Below are 20807 nucleotides of genomic sequence, written 5' to 3'. Positions count from 1 at the left end.
AACGCATTTTTGACGCATTAGGACATTATATTTTTAACTGTTAGACCAACAAATGTCACTTATTAATATGAACGTCAGAATAGGCGTATCGAGCCACATGGCTTTCAGTAGTCCAGTTCCAGAGGATTTTAGTGATAACAAGTTTTCATGGTGAAAAAAAAATAGCTGTCTCGAATACCGTTTAAGAAGCTTCGCAACTTCAGTGATATTACCCACATATTCAGAGCTTCGATGGGTCGAGACACGTACGTTAATTATCTAGTGTGCTGCTGCATGTGTGTGATAGAGTGAGGGAAGAAAAGGTGGAAGGTGGAGTATTGCTAGCAATGTTTTTGCAGGTTATCAATAACTAGGAACACAGCAGGTTTGTCCTCATCTGGATGCAAAGCGAGTGCTTCACTACAGTTTGCAGCCATAGACAACCATCTACGATTCGTCTTACCTTTACCTTTTCCTCATTAGAGGATTCAGTGCTTGAAGCAGGGGTCGATGACTGCGCCGAGAACACTGGCCTCATTTGTTTATGATCCGTGACCAACAGAAATGAGAATTTAAAAGGTGTGCAGTTGTAGTTCGTCATTTAAATCTATAGTGCGTAACTTCTGTCGCCTCCCAGCGGCTAATGCATTATTACAACTAATAAGCCGGCGGCACTTCCATGTACACAGAGTAACACTCGTCACACACCGTACACAGAGTAACACTCGCCAGTCGCCACACACCGTGTACACAATGCTACACAACGTGGTGAACACTAGGCTGCTAACATTACATTACGTTCATGGCACCATTTCCAAGAAAATAATAAAGTACTAGGTCCAGTACATGTAACAGCAACACATACTACTCATAATATAATTATAAACCAAGTCACTTACTTATCCAACAGCAGCAAGGCAACATCCGTGTCTGCTCTCAGCCCAATTTCTTCCTTCAGGGCTCTCCACCGAGGAAAAGCGACGCCAATACAAATCCTTGTTTGCCTTCTCTGTTGGTCACTTTCCTTCTTTGCTAATAGACCTTCAGCCGAACGTCCAGGCTTTTTCTTTGTGGTAGGATCCACTTCTGAACCGTGTCTCGGCCGCTTCTCCGCCATGTTGCTTTTTCTTTCTACCTGCACTCTACCTCTTGCTGTGACACTCTCTGCTCCTCCTCCCCCTCCCTTCTTGTTGTGAGGAAGTATTTCCTGTGCGCCAGCGCGGGAATGTCGCCGGTCGACACGCAAAAATGATAAAAATGATATATATTGAAAAATACTGCAAGATGTTAGAGGAGCCGATCGGCTTAATCAGCACTGTGTCATCTCCTCTAGTAGTGGCTTGGGTGAAACAGACATTTACAGACCTGTAGAAGTTACGCACTATAGCTTTAATAAGGAAAATAAATGTGAGAATATAACCTTTCTTAACATTCTGTGAGTTTGTGTTGTAGACGCCGCCCGAGCCTACTGGTATCGTAACTTTTAAATGATTCCCAGCTCTAGAACAGCAGTGATGCTCATTGCAAGCAATTAAGATACTTAAAAACCCTTAGCATCACAGTTTGTGTCAGCGTTCACTCTCTGTCTCTGAATTATAAATCAGACAGACCTGAACACACACACACACACACACACTGTCAGAGGATATTATTATCTCTGATGTCCATCAACAAGAAACATCAGTGAATCTCTTCAAACTGCTCCATTTAACTCGAGAACTTTTCCTTCGTATCAGAGTAATCCAGTGATCCATAACCTTACATTCAAAAGACTTTCTATCAAAAACAGTATTTCTCAACAAACATACAGTGTATGATTCTAACTAGATCACAAATGCCCCACAGACATCAGATGTTATTGCTCTGGGCTTTAAATAAACTATGTTATAGTCACTATTTTCTAGGTTACCCAGATGCTTTCTAGGGTACCCTCGATGGGACGCAGTCTGCAGATAAACACTGCATTCGTGTTTTTATCTATCCAGTGATACTTTTGCTCTTTCCTGCCCTCTCTGTCTTCCATATTGATTTTTTTGGCACTTTAATGTTGCTGCTGAAAGCAACATTTCCCATCTCCATTACCACAAAATGTTTTTCATCATGTGTCACATTTGTGTTGTGTTCCACACGGGGGGGCTGGTTTTTAGTTCCTGAGTTTATGGCACAGCCTTTTCAGCGATGTTGGCAAACACTGTGAACATTAAGCGTGTTTGAACTAGTCAGAGGAGCAATTAATGCAACCTTCTGTGGTCGGCAGTCACTCAGAGGAAGGTTTTATAGTTTTATATTTGTTCTGACACATGCCAGGAACTAATGAGTCCTAATGATTAGCATCGATGTCCTGCATTATGATACAGTTCTGCTCGGAAAGGCGGATTTATACTCGTGTGTCAGCTCCACACACGTGGCCTACGCTGTTGTGAGCATTTATACTTGTGTGGTGGTGTGTCTGTGTCACTGTAAAGTTTAGTTGATTCAAAACACACATTAAACACACAGTAAACACACATTAGACACACATTAAACACACACTAAAAATGACTTAATCGAGACCATTTCAAACACAAGTACACAAATCAGCTTCACTATAACTCGCAGCATTCACAGACAAACACTTGTCTTTATCTGGACACATTTCCCCCACAAATACAACATGCTAACGTTATTAGCACAAGCCTATGACATTTTACATTGTATAAAGTAGCCTAGCAGCTAGCTGACTTTTCCTCTACTCATATGAAGCCAGGGACAACAGCAACATGTAACAAAGGTAACGGCACATAATTCGGCTCCATTACAGCTCACAAGGTTCACTGACAAAACAACTGTCTGATACTAAACACGTTTTCCAAACAAATACAACATGCTAACGTTATTAGCACAAGCCTATGCCATTTTACATTGTATAAATTAAATTAATAAATTATGTGGAGGCTTTATTGTCTTCACAATTTATTGTTTCTTATCTGTGAAATTAAAGTAAATCAAAGCTTTGCTTCCACTGAGGGAAATGGTTTCAGCTCACAGAGACAGACAGGAGGTCTGCGTCACTGTGACATGGAGTTACATTTCTGGGGAGGTGCAGGGTAATGGTAAGGGTATGGTGTCAATTCAACATAGAAGTATAAATCCCACTTAAATTTACACACGGTGGCTGAACTTGTAAGATGTGCATCATTCTTTAAAGGAAACATAACTGATCACATCAAACACGTTTCTTTTATGTTTAATTGGATTCAGATAAAACTATGAGGCATCACAAAACATTGCAGCACAGAAAATATTGAGATGGTCCCCGTTCAAAAGTTTAGATTCCCTCAACACTTCATGCTGTTTCCTGTTTCCAGCCTTCTTGCTTCTGCATTTCTTCCTCACTCACTCCCTGTACAAGCTCTTCTTCTCTGCTCCCGTGGCAGCTCGACTTCTCTCCTCACCTCTCGCTGTTGCCGTCTCTCGTGTGTGTTGAAGAATGGATGAGAGGACAATAGTGGTTAAGGTGGAGAAATAACCCGAGCTGTGAAACCCACAGTCCTGTTATTACAAAGACAATGGCTAAGAAGTTATTTCCTGCAGCTCTGGAGATTCAGGTGAGGAACTGTGTTTAATTAGTTGATGTCCTAACATGACCATGATGAAATCCTCTTTGTAACATACAAACTGAAGACAAAGGTAGAGCAGTCATTCTTGTTCTGAGTGTTGGCCCCTTTAAGGCCTCTGACACGCTGGTGTTGCTCCGTCTCACCTCTGTCTGCTCAGACTACAGAGAGCAGGTGATGTGGGCACGAGGCCAGCACTGCAGTGTTTCTATCAGTCTGTGTCTCTGTCCCTGTTCCCACAGTTCCTCCCTGTATACAGAGCTCTCATGTCACTGTTTCCCTCGCTGTGTCTGTATCTCGCTGTAGCTCTTTGTGACTGATAACTGATTATTATGTATTCGTCATCAACAGGTGGCACAAATAATGAGGGAGAAATGAAAGCTGCTTTATATCTCACATCTAGTTTACCACTTACACTGCATTCTGGAGGCTGTAAAAGGATAAAAACTGCCCGCACACCTTGTTAGCAGTGTTGCAGTCAGGTCATTATTTGTGTGTTTGTGCCTCTGGCAGAGAGTCCTCACAGATTATGATGGATTTGGCTGAAATATAGAGGAGGGATTAGACTAAAGATTGGGTGGTTACTAGATGTTGCCTGTGATCTCGATCTGGAAATTTGCCCATGAAACAGTTTTTGTTTTTTTATCCACGGCTGCTCTCCTGATGAGGAGGCCTGAAAACTCAGCTGTGAAGAAGCATCTCTGCCAGTCTGATGCAGAAGCTGCAGCTCTGAATGTTGCAGACTGTGAAGGATATTAGGTACACGCCAGCTTTATGGATCAACACGTACTGCACAGAAACACAAAGGGAGAGGTGGGAATCATCAGAGGAACCACGATACCATATTATCATGATACAATAAATTGGGATGTATTACCTTTTTTTCCAACTGCAAATTAAAAGACATGAGACAAACACTTAACATGCAGGTGTCCTGCTGACTGAGGGACAACACACATGTTAGAACTGTCCTCTGACAGATAATGTCCCGCTCTAGTTTGGACAACGTGAGACAGTGTCTCCTGTCCTCTGTCAGATAATGTCCTGCTCTAGTTTGGACAACGTGAGACAGTGTCTCCTGTCCTGTGTCAGATAATGTCCTGCTCTAGTTTGGACAACGTGAGACAGTGTCTCCTGTCCTCTGTCAGATAATGTCCTGCTCTAGTTTGGACGACGTGAGACAGTGTCTCCTGTCCTCTGTCAGATAATGTCCTGCTCTAGTCTGGACGACGTGAGACAGTGTCTCCTGTCCTCTGTCAGATAATGTCCTGCTCTAGTTTGGACGACGTGAGACAGTGTCTCCTGTCCTAGGCTGACCAAACGTCCTCTTTTGCCCGGACATGTCCACTTTTCAAAATATAACAAAATAAGATAAAATAGGAGACACCTGTCTCCCTCTTTTATTTTATTTTCAGCGTTTAATCAAGGCGGAGGCGGGCGGCTGGAGGTCCGAGACTTCCAGCGAGGACAGAGGTAGAAACAAACAGCCAATGTGTGTCTGTGTGTGTTATGTTCAGGTGTTGTCACGTAAATAACAGTGCCCAAGCAATAAACAGGACAGACAATAGGATTTTATTTATTTTTACACTATGTTTTCACTGAAAGCTGACCGAATCCGACCCGAGCCCGAATACAATTTATAGCTACATTTTTGACCAAACCCGGCCGACCCGTCGGGCTCGGATCGCCACACTGTATGTGTGTATGTGTCCCCTATTGGGGCCTATCTGAATTTCTGTCTTTGAGAGATATTATTTTGTAATATAACTGAATTTTCTATCCATACATATAAATTTTAAATATATTAAAATTATAAGGCATCTTTGAGTAAACTGCGAGTATCATTTAAGTGTCCTCTTTTTGGAAATCAAAATATGGTCACCCTATCCTGTCCTCTGTCAGATAATGTCCCGCTCTAGTTTGGAAGACGTGAGACAGTGTCTCCTGTCCTCTGTCAGATAATGTCCCGCTCTAATGTCCCGCTCTAGTTTGGAGGACGTGAGACAGTGTCTCCTGTCCTCTGTCAGATAATGTCCGCTCTAGTTTGGAGGACGTGAGACAGTGTCTCCTGTCCTCTGTCAGATAATGTCCTGCTTCCTCAGCTTTATGCTTCACTTCTCTGTAGAGCTTGGGTACGGCTGTGAGGGGGCGGAGTCACATACCTGGGTTCATGTGTTTTTAGCGTGTAACAGAAGCCTTGGTTTTCAGCAGCGCTGTATAGACGCAGATCTTTGGACGTGAAGTAGGTGATGGACTGTGTTATTGTCTGATGGTAGTTGTGTCGAGCTCACTGTGTCCTGTGTTGGTTGATTTTTAGCGTTAGCTTGGCCGTTAGCGGCTAACGCTATCCCTGGATGGTGGCCTGTGAGGTCAGCCCTCATGTCCGTTATTCCCAGAGTATTTTATTCTCATTTGACACTGCTTGCAAACAGCATGTGTCATGTCCAAGTCCTACTTTTCTTCTGTGGTAAAAACCCAAATATGTCCAGATGTTTGATTCAAATGCAGACGACACATTTCTGGTTTCTTTCTGCGGTGTCTCCATCTTTGTTTTAATGAACTTCCTGTCAAGTGCCTTTGAAGAGTAATTAGTTTTGCTCGTGAATGAACGGTCACTTTATTACACCATAAACTGATCCTGGTCGCATGTCATTGTGTTCATTAAATCATTCTAAATTATTGTTATTTTTCTTTCTCTAGTAAAAATTCAGGTGTGTCAAATTTATTGTTTTAATTTATGAAGGAGACATTTCTATGCACTCCAAAGGAGGAAATCAAAATCAAATCAAATAAATCTGTGTGTGCTGGAGGAGTAACCTTTGCAGCCTCTGAGGGACGATGCTCTTCAGGCTCGTGTTAAATCAGTGCAGTTTATCGTCAGAGGCTGTGTCTGATTGCCTAATGCAGTTACCATGGTTACCACTTCAGGCTGCAGGGATGTGCATTGGAATTCCTGCCGAACCCCGCGGCTGAGTGTTTGTACCTTTCTTCTGCTGTGCTGCAGAGAGGGTTGAACCGTGCAGAGGCTTTGAGATGAGGCCACAGCAGCGTGTCCTTATACTCAAACCTGTCTTACCTGTGCAGCAGCAGGAGACGCCTCAAACATAAAGACTCAAATGGGAAGTCCGGGTAAAAGCTAATCACAGTGAACGCATCATGAAGTACAGGTGGTTTCTCCTTTTTCTTTATGACATCAAAGACAGTAAATACTCTCCATCTGTCTCTGACCAGCTGGTGATCATCGTGGTGGTTCGGTGTTTTCCTGAAGCAGCTTCCTGCCTGATTGTCTTTTCTTTCAGTGCTAATCTAAAGAGGCGGAGGTTCCCTGCATTTTCATCAGCAGTAAATATTAAAATAAAAAAAAAATTCCAGTGTCGGATGTTTTCTCACATTTCTATTTTTATCAGGGTGAATCCTCGATCCTGTCCCTGCAGCTCTGTATGAGTCATCCGTCTTCCTGAATACATCTGAGGTTATTTAAAGAGGTGGAGGAAGTGTTGAAATCCTTTAGGCTGTGGTTAGCAGAAGGCTCAAGCTGCACGACTGGACATTCCCAACTCCCTGATGGATCCAACCTGGTCTCACTCCTAAGTCACTGAAAACTAGCACTTGGTCAGTGACCTCTGGCGTCAGACACTGGCGAAAAAAGACGTCCTTTTATGTCGGCATGATACGCGGCCAGTCGCCGTTAATGGCTTCATCAGGGGAAACACAGCAGAACAACAATGAAAGTTAAGGTGGAAAGGTAATGAGATAAAACAGAATATATATTGAGCTTTAGAGGTGCTCATAGACAGATTTTATGACCTTTAAAGTAGAGCTGACGCCTTGTGGTCGATTGGTTGGTCAGTATGTTCTTGTCTGACCAGATTCTCGTTGGTTGGTTTTTATTCCTGGTGATATTTTATAAGAGTCCGATGTTTTTTACCCAGCTGGGAGCACTCGAGGGCTTTTTTTTTTTCACGTTGCATCTGGTTGCTTTGATAAGGAATGTCCATGGAAGTAAAACTGTCAGCACAAGGTAGACACTCAGCCTGGACGAAGCGAGGACTGAAGCACGTAGGACAGACGGTTCACTTTTGTTGGTCTTTGTCCCGCCCCTCCCCCGCTGTGATTCGACAGCTGGGTAGAAAGTGACAATGACAAGTGCAGTGTTTTTACCCATTTTTACCCTTCGCGTAAGATTGTTTCTTCTATTTGGCACAAACGTTTACTTGAACTCAACCATGAACTGATTAATTTTTGGTGGTCATAAGTCACACGTCAAGGTCTATGTGACCTCATCTGTCTTATTCTTGCGAACGTGATATCTAAAGAACACCTTGGGGGAATTTCTTTAAATTTGGCACAAACGTCCACTTGGACTGAAGAATAAAATGATTAAAATTTTGTCGTTAAAGGTCAAAGGTCACTGTGACCTTCATTCATACACTAATTATGACAAAACTTGACACAAATGTCTTATGTTGTGTTCACACCGGACGCAAATAAAACAGTTTGCCCGAGTGAATTACATGTAAAGACGTAAATTCTTTTTTCGCGTCAAATCCTTATTCGCAAAAGTCTAAAAATCTGAACTTCAGCGACCAATTCGTGCCAATCAACATTGAGATCCTCTGGAGACGTATGATGCCGAGGATGCACAGACTGATTCAGTGATTTCACGTGCATGTGAAGGGAGTCAACACAAAATATTCTAGCATTCAAACGCACGCGGATGATGCAACTTGAATCTTCTCATTGCGTTTGGTGTGAACACAACATGATAGGATAAAATAATGAAGGTGAAAAGGTCAAAGGTCATCTTGACTGTGACATCATCATGTTTTAATGTCATATCTCAGGAACAGAAGGGGAGACATTTGGTCAGATACTGAATTGGTGACTCTAATCTTGAAACTGTGCTGATTGTATAGATCTTCTGTGTGTGAAGCATCCATGTTTTCACTGACATGGATGGAGACTGTCAGAGACACTGGACTGGTGGGCGGAGTCATACAACCACAGGGTGGACTGGTGGGCGGAGTCATACGGACACAGAGTGGACTGGTGGGCGGAGTCAAACAGCCAAGGGGTGGTGATTCTAGCTTTTGTTTTCCCAGATTTCTGCTTACCACAGCTTTAAATCAGCTGGTTTTATATTTTCAAATCTCAGAAGACAACTTTGCACAAATGATTCAGACTAAGCTCAGTCGACTCACATTTTTCAGGCAGCGGAGAAAGTTTTTTTTTAAGTTGAACAAGCTGGAAATGATTTGCATAGTACAACTGAACAGAATAAGATATTTGATGTCATATTTTCAAGGACTTTGGCGCAAATTTAGTCACATTTATTCCATGTTGAATTATTTACACTGTGTGATTTTGCTTCTGATCAGCTGCAAAATTCTGTCTGCTTCATTTATCTGATCTCCGACTACAGTAACTTCTTAATGCAGAGAGTGAATGATGATGTTCAGAGTGACACATTGTTGAGTCTCTCACCAGGCAGTCTGGGTCTGAACCCTCAGCCCAGTGTCTGATACACGTCTCACATGTTCATCTAAAAGATAAAACACAGTAGAACTTCTGATCTTTATGCTCGGTTAAAAAAAAAAATCTTTTAAACGTTGCTCTTTTTCTCCTCCACCCCTCGTCTTCCTCCTCTTCCTCCTCCTCCTCCTCCCCTTCATCTCTTCACAGACCATGCAAGCGGCGCGATGCCCAACAGATGAGCTGTCGCTGACTAATTGTGCCGTGGTGAGCGAGAAGGATCTGCAGTCAGGACAGTGAGTAGTCGTTATCGCCTATTCATCAATGCATCTGTCAATACAGGCGCACGGCCAGGCACCTTTCCAATCATCTTCTCATCCATCCTCCCACCTTATCAGCCATCGTTCATTCAGAGGGTCGCAGTCAATGATCTGATGTGAGGCTGCAGGACCTGCTCCGTGTCATTATCACTGTTATCAGGCTGAGTATCATAATAATGATGATAACGCTGCGAAAATTTAATGTCAGCCTGACTCACCAAGTCACATCTTAGCCCCAAACGAGCAGCTGTTATAACTGCATGATGTTGTCCAGGCGGTTTGGTCCGCTTTAAAAAGTGCAGTAGGAAAATGAACCGAACCAGGTGAAGGTGTGAAATATTTTGCCATTTCCCGCCCAGTCGAACTGAGTCCTGCAGGAAGACGGACTCTGCCATCAACAACTGCCTGGAATGGCCATTACAAAATGTAAATGTTTATTGCAGGAAATTGCAGGCCAATAATCGTTCAAACAGAAACTCAATAAAGCAAAAAACGAAACTGTGGTTATTGATGTTATCCCAACTTCTCAGATCAAATACATTGTGGGTAATTATGCATCGTACTTCCCACTGCTGTTGTGGCACATTCATCCATATACAAATGCAGTGTTTCTCAAACGGGGGTCATTGATATCTCTAGTCTCAGTGATTCCCAACCTTTTTCCTGATGGGGTCTCTTTTCTATTGTTGAGTAAACTGACGACCCGACGAAGAAACAGACTTTATGTATTCAGATTATATTCAGTGCGTAACAGTAACTGTACAGAACAACTGGTAAACTGTGTAAGTAACCCAAATAGTGAACATAGTTTGTATGAAACAAGTGATTTGAGTTTTCCTGATGTTTTTAGAAACTTTGTATACATTTCTCTGTTTGTATTATATATATATTTAACAATCATTTAATGGGCTCCTCTTTTTACAAATTCAAAAAAGCTTTCTTACATCCCTTAAAGGGATAGTGCACCCAAAAATGTAAATTCAGCCATTATCTACTCACCCATATGCCGAGGGAGGCTCAGGTGAAGTTTTAGAGTCCTCACATCACTTGCAGAGATCCAAGGGGAGAGGAGGTAGCAACACAACTCCACCTAATGGAGGCTGACGGCGCCCCAGATTCAAACGTCCAGAAACACATAACTGAAACCACAAAATATCTCCATACTGCTCGTCCGTAGTGATCCAAGTGTCCTGAAGCCCCGACATAAAAAGTTGTTTGGACAAAAACAACACGTGAGCGCGGTGCCCAGAGAGGCAGTCAGAGCTACAGGCTACAATGAGGCTAAAAACAGAGTTCAAATGAGGTTTTTCCAAACAACTCCCTGTGACCCTGTTGCAACCCCCTGTGAAGCTTCGGCGACCCCTAATGGGCTTCACGACCCACAGCTCAGAAACCAGTGTCTGAGTGGTTCTTTGGAGAACTGCAGGGGGTGTGATATATTTGTTTATATTTGTTAATGTTATAATTAAAAAACTACAGTACAAGCCCATGCCTAAATCCCAAAATAATACTCTATAATGTGTTCAATAAACAAAGTAAATGTAAGTTTGAAGTTTGCACTGAAAATCCCTTTGGCTGCCATGAGAGGTTACTGACATGAAATATATTTGTGCAGCTTTATTATTAATTGTTAATCCCAGTGGTTCAAGTAGGAAGTTATTTTACTGCCAGTTCTGCATTGGCACCCTCACAGTTGGCCCTGTGAGTGAAATAAAGTGTCTGCTGCAAACAGTTAAGCACACACCCTTATTTAAGTTTTTTAAAGAGTCCTCACTGCAGTATTTTGTCTCTGTCAGCTTGTTTTTATGCAGCTGTGAAACAAAAGCTTCTCCACTTGGTTTTGTGTGATAAGCATTCAGACACTTCAGATGTCGTCGTGTTTTTGCAGCTTTTATGTGTCTGTGTGTGTTGGAGAAAGAAATGTGCTAATAAAGAGAAAAGATGCAATTAAACTGCTGACAAACAGAAAGGACGGGACACTCACTGCAGCAGCAAACACACACAAGAATTAAACAATGAAGAATTAAAAACACATTTGAAAAATGAGGACATTAATTTCCCACCAAAACAACCTGTTGTCATTCTGAGAATCATTTAAACTATTGATTATAAATGATAAATTATACGTGTTTTAAAGTGGCAGTCACGTTTCAGATCTCAAAATAAATGTGTTACCTAAGTTTGTCCCACATTTTTACTGCCATGGCAACAGCAGCCTCGTCTTCATCACTCAGTGGCACCAGGCAGTGATGTCACAGCCACCAGCAGAACGCTCTCTTCACTGAGGAGCAGCTCAACATGGATTTTTTTAATGTTGAAATTATATTTTCTGGTGATGAGCATCTGCAGATAATCATACTTTACTGCAACATAATGTATGTTAAAAGTCACGATTGTTTTCTTGTCGCCTAGCAACGAGGCCACATGACTCTTTGAAATGAGGGTGTTAAATAATCCCTGCATTGATGTCGTGACATTCATTTCAAAGCATCAACTTTAAAAGGTGTTTTCATTCAAACTCTGCTGATGAGCCGTGTTGGATCAGAGGGCAGTGCTAGTATCCTAGTAACCAGCGGAGATTAACCAATCAGAGCTCAGTAATGCTTCTGTGAAATAGGCCAGTTAACAATGACACACACACACACTGATACACTGGTGTCTCTCCCTAACCTCTGAGGATGTGACCTGGAGGACTGTGAAAAGATCAGTGGTGTCTTTGACTGAATGAATTAAAGCTGAATTACATAATTTGAATCAATAATCAAGGTCGTCCATAGCGACAGACGGAGCCTTTTACTTGATTTTGCAGCAGGTGGGTACTACTAATGGGTAGTGGGTGGGTCTTACTGGAACCACTCTGGACTGTGTTTGGTTTTTTTGTCTCCATCGGGGAATATTCCTCAAGAACTGCTCGGTCAAAACATGGAATACCACAAGGATCAGTTTTGGGACCTGTTCTGTTCACCCTGTACATGTACATGCTCCCCCTGGGACAGATAATACGTCATCACAACATCTCTTTCCATAGCTACACAGATGATACACAGCTCTACCTGTCCTTTAAACCCCCTGACACCTGTGCATCAGCATCTCTTCATAGTTGCCTGTATGACATCAAAGAGCTGGATGTCCCAATACTCTGAAAAGACAAATTCAGCCCCCTCACTTTGAACATAAAATCAGGTGTAAAAAATCTGGGTGTTCTTCTGAACAGTAATTTGTCCCTGGAGCAGCACGTAAAGAACGTAGTCCAGTCCTGTTTTTACCAGCTGAGGAACATCTCCAAAGGTAGGTCATTCCTGTCCTTCAGTGTCCCCCTGAGACCTCAACTTTTGTTTGGTGTTCATTTTGAACTTCTCCAAACTATATGGGATCAGTCGGAACTGATAAGTATAAAAAACTAAACACTGTCAACAATAATAAAGTCCCAGTGTCCTCAAACGAGTACTTCCTAATTAACAGTCTTAATTTGTTCCTGTTGCTAGAATTGGTCAAATTTGTTGCCATATCAAACTTCAACCATTATTACTCATAAATAAACAAGTTTCAATCATTAAATGTGATCAGGTTCTGGACCTTGTCCACTTTTGTGTCAGGATCGGCTGCAGACTGACTTGGCAGAGATGGCAGCCATCTTGTTTTTAGGTGGATTAGTGTATTGTGCTCTTACTGCCACTAGATGACACAAAAAAGTGTCCATGAACGAGGACAACAGGTCTGAGCTCAGTAGAATGAAGATGATACTGTGGAGAACACTACTCCGCAGACTTTGACTCCGAATTAGGACACCAGAGCAAGATGGCAGCGGCCGTATCCACAATATTTTAGCTTCACTTCTGTACAGTGGAGGGAGGTGGAGTCATGTTGTCCATCTTCATTTACAGTCTGTGGTTTTGCAGCAGGAAGGTGCAGCTAACAGCAGACAGACAAAGTTAACAACTAGCTGTCCATCAAAGAGGACACATATTTTATTACCTGGTGGAGACCAAAGCAGAGACAAAGAAGAGAGACTGAAGGTGTTTGTAGCAGCTTCAGAGACAGACCTTCAGTTGGTGGCTGAAATTCAGCCAGCACAAACCCCCCAGTGTCACAGCGGGCTGGTGGCCAGCAGCAGCGCCACGTCTCAGTAACCAGTGTCCTCCTGTCTCCTGTGTGTGCAGACATGTGACTGTGAAGACCACACCCAACCACAAGTATGTGTTTACAGTGAAGACTCACCACACTGTGGCACCTGGAAGCATCGCCTTCAGCCTGCCGCAGGTACGTACACACACACACACACACACACACACACACACACACACACACACACACACACACACATTGTTAAGTAGTAGTTGTTGGATCCATACCTCTCTTTACTTACCTCACTGTCACTCCTCCTCTCCTTCCTTATCTCTCTTGTAGAGGAAGTGGGCGGGTCTCTCCATCGGCCAGGAGGTTGAAGGTATGATATTTTCTGTATTTGATCATTTAAATAACTAGTCCATAGCCATTGGTAGCTTTGTCACCTTCTACCTATGCCAGTCCTCAATGCCTATGTGCAGTTTCACATAGATTGACCACGTCAGTGAGTAGAAAAACGTGGGACAGACAGAATGACTGACTGACAGAATGACACACTGACAGTTTCCGTGATTATGTACAGCATACCATACCATGACTTAGTCATACCAAACATTAGAAACAACACCAACATTGGTCCACAGGGGGAGCCACAGCGATCGGTCGCATTTTAGCCATTTTGAAGCATTTTTCTGTTGTTATAGCGCCACCCAGTTGCCAATTAGAGTTAAATTTCTCCAGTCACCTTGAGGCGTCCTGTTCTACATATCTACCAAGTTTAGTAAAAATCCATATGGCGGTTAGGCCTAGATAAGAAATGAGCTCTCTAGCGCCCCCATTTTGTTTGATGGGCTCAATAATGGAGGGGTCCCCTCAGATTATGTGTGGTCATATGCCTACAAAGTTGCGTGGTGATGGGTGAAACCCTTGAGATGTTCTACACCTTTATGTGATGAGCCACGCCCGCAATATTCATTGCCTTATAGAAGCTCAGTTTTAGGAAGTTTTCCAACTTTTGCCAAGAGGGGACTTTAGATATTGCTCCCTAGATTATGTTCACCCAGTTTCATGCAGATCGCTCAAACTTCCTAGGAAGAGATCCATTTGAAGTGTTTTTCAAAACATTCAAAATGGTGGAAAATCTATATAAGCGGAAGTTATGGGTTCTTGAGGCAAATGTGTTCCTCATGAGGAGAGGCATCTCTGTGCAAAGTTTCATGTCTCTACGACATACGGGGCATGAGATATGCCCATTCAAAGTTTGACATTTCAATGGGTTGCTATAGCGCCCCCCTTTGGCCAATTGATGTAATATTGCTTCATTGGCATCCTCCCATGACCCTCTACCACTGTGCCAAGTTTCACATGGATTGACCAAGTCAGTGAGGAGAAAAACCTGGAACACACACACACACACACACACACACACACACAGAGTTTTCCTCATTATGTAGAAAGATGAACAAACACAACACTAAAACTCTGTCGCTGTCATCACCATTGTCTAAGCCCCGCCCTCCTCAGTCACATGCAGTAGGCTGTACAGTGATAGCAGTGACAGATTACCACCTTAAACTCAATGAGGGCAGATTTCAGACTGACGCAGCTTCTTATTTCTGACTGGTTCACTGGCTGAAATAACAACTGTCACTGAAGTGTTTGATCAGCTGTGGTTAGCTAATGAAGCTCCTGTGATGTGAGCTCCATGAGATGGTTGAAACACCACCTCCAGCTGAAAACAAGAAACCTTTGCATTTGGTGGCCATCACACAGTGGATAATAACTTAGCATCATGACATAAAGGAGCAGCAGCTTGGAGCCAGTTCGTCCCAGTATTGTGAGTAAATGTGAGATCAAACCTCTGTTCAGTTCCAACAGAACGCTGTTTGGCTAATTGTTTGTGTTTTTGTATTTTTCACTGTTAACATGACGAGACTAACAGATTTTAGGATGAGGACTGACTGATGTATTTGGCAGACCTCTCGCTGTCTCTGATGGTGTTGGCTGGAGTTCAGCAGAGAGCTGCCAACATGACCCAGGACTGTGACAGCATCCAGGACCACCTTCAGGGCTGTTTTAACCACACTAACCAACGCTATGATATGTTATCCCCGGCCTTTTTATGCAGCATGTTAGTATGTGTCATGTGCTGATGATTGCATCACGTTAGAGCACTTAAACACACACTTGTGTTTTTAGTTTTGAAAAGGCTTAAAGTAAGAGGCGTCACCCTGCTGCTCTGATTCAGTCTTCTGTCCGTCTGTCCCGTCAGTGGCCAACTACAACTTTGACAAGTCCAAGCAGTGCATCGGCGCCATGACAATCGAAATCGACTTCCTGCAGAAGAAGAGTACGGACTCCTCCCCGTATGACTCGGACAAGATGGCTGCCGAGTTCATCCAGCAGTTCAACAACCAGGCCTTCTCTGTTACCCAGCAGGTTCATATTCACACGCCTCAAAATATCCAACACATAGATGCACAGTGTGTGTGTGTGTGTGTGTGTGTGTGTGTGTGTGTGTTTGCTTTGTTCTCTGCTCTCTGGCGCTGCCTCTGCAGGTTGTTTGATCCTCCTCTTGCTTTCCTCTGTCTCTCAGCTCGTCTTCAGTTTCTGTGACAAGCTGTTTGGTTTGGTGGTGAAAGACATCGAGGCCATGGACGCCAGCATCCTCAAAGGAGAGCCGGCCTCTGGAAAGAAACAGAAGGTACCTGACGGCGCTCGCAGCTCGTAGCAGCTCGTCTTCCCTTAATGCAGCTCTGTCACTGTAAACTGGACCAACACACAGTCGCCCCTCCATAATTAAACTCCCATTGATAGTAGAGAAATATAACAGGGGAACAGAAGCGTTACAGTGACACACACTCTTAAATAATGCACCGTATGTTTACCACACACTGCTGCTGCCTGCTGAATAATTAATTTCATATTTAAGCATCATCTCGATCCTCCACATACACCATCCTGACAGCTGGTGTCACTGCAGTACAGAGGAGCATCCTACCCCTGATTTATTGCGTCACACTCATTATTTATCCATGCACACTAATAAGGAGGCCCGTAAGGACCAAACACTGCACTTCAGAAAAATGCACTTCAGATCTGAAGACGCAGCAGCTGCTTAAACACAACGTTCAGAGGGGTTTGCTCCCAGTTCAGAATTAAAGGTACGAATGAGTCAAAGCAAAGTGTATTTAAAAAACAGAAAAATCCTGTTTTATTAGTTGCACTTTGGGGATTTTTGCAGTGTTCTCCTTCTTTCCTCCTGCCAGTGCTTTTGCTTGTATACATGCTGTATCTGTAGGAGCCACAGTGTTTTCATGTCTTACAAGTAGAGTCCTCTCAGCTGATGTTTTAAAGCTCCAGTGTGTCAGATTCAGGGGGATACATTGGCAGAAATGGAATAATAATAACATAATTAGGATGTTTTATTTAGTGTATACTCACCTGAAAATTGTGTCAGCTTAAGCCGGGTTTAGACAACAGGATATCAGCCTGATTATAGCCCGACCTGGCCATCCTGTGGCGTTGGCTTGGATCATGAACAATAATGAGTGTCGTGTGAGTTTTATCTTGTGTAGTGCGTCATGGTAGACGACAACCAACGCTGTGTCTCGGATGCCTCATGACATCCCAACGGAAAGTCTAGCATGCTTGATTTTGTTGTTTTCCACAGCTGCACCATCACAGTCATCACTGTGACCAGTAGAATCAGAATCAGAAATACATTATTGATCCCCGCGGGGAAATTGTGATTCATTACAGTCGCTCTGATGTAAAGACTAGAGGATTTTAAGAAGTAAGAATAAGAGTGTGAAATAGAAGTTAGTAATATAATAAAGTGATTGAATAACATAAAGTATGTCTGTTAATTTAGAGAAGGCATGAGAGGTAACATGAATAAAAATAAACTTACAAATGCTACTTCAACTCTAAAGGAAACGGTTATTGGTATAAATACTGGGCAGGATGAAATAAAAGATATTTACAATAATTAAATTAATAAAGAATTATTTTTAAAAAAATGAAAAAATAAATAGATTTAAAAAAAAAACAAAAAAAAACGTTATACACATTAAAAAATGAATAAATGGGTAAAGTGAAATTTGTTGGAAAAACATTGATTTTTAACATGAAACGTCTTCATTCAGTGTTTTTAAATCAGCTGGTCTGTTTGTTTTGGAGTGGAAGAGACCTCTGTGGGTAATTCAGCTCCCTGTAAAAACCTCCTGAACAATGAAGGAATTCTAACTGGGAGTTCACGCTTGGCACACGGAGGAAGTTTCAGCTAGTTGCAATCCACAATTCTCACCACTAGATGGCACTAAATCCTCCACACTGCTCCTGTAATCAGGAGATGAAGGCCTTGTCTTTGCCAAAGTATCTGATAAATGGTCTCTGGGTTATTGAGGACAGCAACCACCACAGGTGTAGCAATACATAAATTAATTATTGAAGCCATTATGGCTGAAAGTGAAAGAGGTGAATGTTTCCACGTCTCTGACTGTAACTGTGTTCTCTCTGACAGATCGAGTGCGGGCTGATGATCGGCAACAGCCAGGTGATCTTTGAGAAGGCGGAGAGCTCGTCCCTCACACTCGTTGGTATGTTCCTCATTTCCCAAAACTTAATTAACCTCAGGATCAGGGGCCGCTTGCACAAAACACCTTAAGATTTTCCTTAAAGTCCCAGTTAAGGTTTCCTTAAAATGTTCACTTAAGTATTTGTGGTTTTCTCCTTGTCTTGGTTTTATACCTAAGGAATCCCTCAACTGTTGCACCAAAGACCTTAGCAACCAAACAAACCCTTAAGGTCCCTCTGACTCTGTCCTAACTGCAACATGACCGAGTTTATGGTGATGAATGAAAAAGCTAACACACCCAGAGCAGAGTGTTCTGTGACCTGGAGAACCTGACGGATACACTTCTGATTTGACTGAATTCATTTCCGTTGCTTCTTCCTACAGTCGTTTAATGTTTTCTGGTGTTTACTTTGTAGTTTGTTCTTTCTCTGATTGTATTTTGATTGTCTTCTCTTCTTTTCTTCTGACATTTTCTCATTATCTAACTATGAGACAACTTTGTCCAAGCAAACAAACAATCTCCATGGAAACTCTTACTGCTGTCTTTTATCGCAGTAAATGAGTTTTTACTTAACTAAGGAAACCTTTTAGGGGATTCTGTGCAGCTATATAAGTCCTTCAGCTAAGGAGAATTTAAGCCTTAAGGCCTTAACTGTTTTGTGCAGCTGGTCCGTAGATCAAAACCTCCTCCACTTCACCCTCCCTACAGAGACCCATTCTGTCTTGTTTTGGGGGGACAGCAGGTCAACAGTAGATGCCACACAGACGTGGGTTACGCCATCTGAAAGCTGTGAACCTGAACATTAATTTGAGATGCAGCCCAGCTCTGTGTGTCGTTTGTCTAGTCATAAATCTGTAATATACACGTGTTTTGGTAAGGCACCTATTTAGAAAGTTTAGAGTGCACAGGTGCTGAGAACATTATGATCAAAGCATGTGATGATCGTTTCTGTCTCATAAACTGTTGCAACCAGTTTTTGGGTTGATTCCATTTGAATTGGTGCTAAATTTAAGCATCACTCAAGTATTAATAAGAATGGTCGGAAATCCCTCCAAAATATCACATTAAGACACCAAAACCTTGAGGAACCCGACAGAAAAATCCAGATTTGGAAAAAAAAACTTTTGACATTTGGAGATTTCTGTAAGAACTGCAGTTTTCAGTGACTGGACGGCGACTTCTGCTCTGGAAACTGCTGAGAAACCCCCTTATACAAACATGGTCGTGCTACAATAAAATGACTGCTATGGGGACTAACATCATCACATATGAAAAAATTTGGGCTCATCAGATCCACATGCATCTAAGCTTGCCAGTCATGCCCCATTCATGCAATTCTAAGACTGGTTAGGCACCACAGTGTGCAGAAATATTCCAATGTAACAGCCAATAATTAGTTCTGTATGAGAAAAGCTGCACTGGACTAGCACAGAGTGGGCATGTCTGTAAATGAGAGACTTACAGGTACCCATAGACCCATTTTTTATTCAGATATCTTGAGGGCAGAGGTCAATGGACCCCCGTGAACATGTCCATGCCTTCCCTACGAGCCAGGTTAAAGGATGCAAATACAGGATGTCTGTGAATCACAGCCGTAGATAAGATCAGAACCTCTTTTCCTCAGTTTCTTTTATACGGCTGATCATTTTAAACGCCACAAATCCTTCATGGTGAATTCAGAGAGCTGCAGATGAAGCTTCCTGCTCTGGTCCTGTATCTGTTTCCTCCACAAGGTGGCAGTAAGAGCACATTACAGCATCGTCTCCCACAGATCATGTGTCTGCTGAGGAAAAGGCCAAAAGCACCTTACAGACCAAACCTGACTTTAACTTAATGTTTTTTAATTCTTCATGACACTCCTCAGAAACCTCCCTCCTTTCCATCTGACATCTTTAAACTTTGTGTTCCAGATATCCTCCTCTGTCCTCATGGAGTCACCTGCTTTGAGTCGATATAAATGTGTGAGTCGCATAAAGAAGTTTCTCTTGTGTGTTTGAACAGGAAAGGCAAAGACCAAGGAGGCTCGACAGACAATCATCAACCCAGACTGGAACTTTGAGAAGATGGGAATCGGAGGTCTGGACAAGGAGTTCTCCGACATTTTCCGCAGAGCCTTTGCTTCCCGAGTCTTCCCTCCGGACATCGTGGAGCAGATGGGTGAGAAACCTCCTCACTCTTAACTCTGCTTTAGTGTTTTGGTTTTTTTCCATTCTGTCTTTTTATTGGCTCGTTAGGAGTTGTCACTGCGTCTCTACTTTCCTTAAGAGATCTGAAAGTTCTCCGTCCCATATGACATTTATGTACTTCAGGGACTTTTCATTTGCGTTTGGGTTTTACTGTAAATTAAATGTTTAATTGGATTTCATTAAAGTTTAAATAAAAGGTATTTTATTATATGGAAACATCTGGTTTGCATAACGTGACTTTGCTGGTAATTTTGTCGACAGTGTATTTTATCCCTGCTGCAGCCAAATGGAATAAACAGTGATGCAGAGGAGGAAACAGAGTTAGTCGCAGACAGACAGACAGACAGACACAATTTATTCCTCCGTTTCATTTTATTAATCTGGTTTCTTCTCCCTCGAGCTCTGAGCATCAAACTATTTTATAATCTTCATACATCTCTCCCCGTCCTCTCCTCTCCTGCCTCGTCTCTGCTTTCACCTCTCACTTCTTTCTTTCTTTCTGATTCTGTTTCTGATTCTTCTTCCACTTTTCATCTGACTTTTGTTCTTTCCCTCCATGCCAGAGGGGTTCTGTTTTCTGGTTGTCCGTCTGCACACATTTACATACCA

The 20807-nt window shown here is 42.5% G+C and overlaps 1 protein-coding gene across 2 annotated transcripts in view; it reads left to right on the top strand.

Moving 5' to 3' along the window:
- LOC125879283 (vesicle-fusing ATPase) overlaps positions 1 to 20807 on the top strand; it is a 67949-nt gene that overhangs the window by 25731 nt on the left and 21411 nt on the right. For both annotated transcript variants that reach the window (XM_049561053.1, XM_049561054.1), the window contains 7 exons: positions 9258 to 9343; positions 13528 to 13627; positions 13775 to 13814; positions 15705 to 15871; positions 16029 to 16136; positions 17958 to 18033; positions 20014 to 20169. In XM_049561053.1, the coding sequence (XP_049417010.1) occupies positions 9258 to 9343; positions 13528 to 13627; positions 13775 to 13814; positions 15705 to 15871; positions 16029 to 16136; positions 17958 to 18033; positions 20014 to 20169 (733 nt within the window). The remainder of the gene's footprint in view (positions 1 to 9257; positions 9344 to 13527; positions 13628 to 13774; positions 13815 to 15704; positions 15872 to 16028; positions 16137 to 17957; positions 18034 to 20013; positions 20170 to 20807) is intronic.

Source organism: Epinephelus fuscoguttatus, linkage group LG19 (genome assembly GCF_011397635.1).
Source record: "Epinephelus fuscoguttatus linkage group LG19, E.fuscoguttatus.final_Chr_v1".
NCBI lineage: Eukaryota > Metazoa > Chordata > Actinopteri > Perciformes > Serranidae > Epinephelus > Epinephelus fuscoguttatus.
The sequence above is the reverse complement of the archived record's forward strand: the minus strand, read 5'-3'. Positions and strand labels throughout refer to the sequence as shown.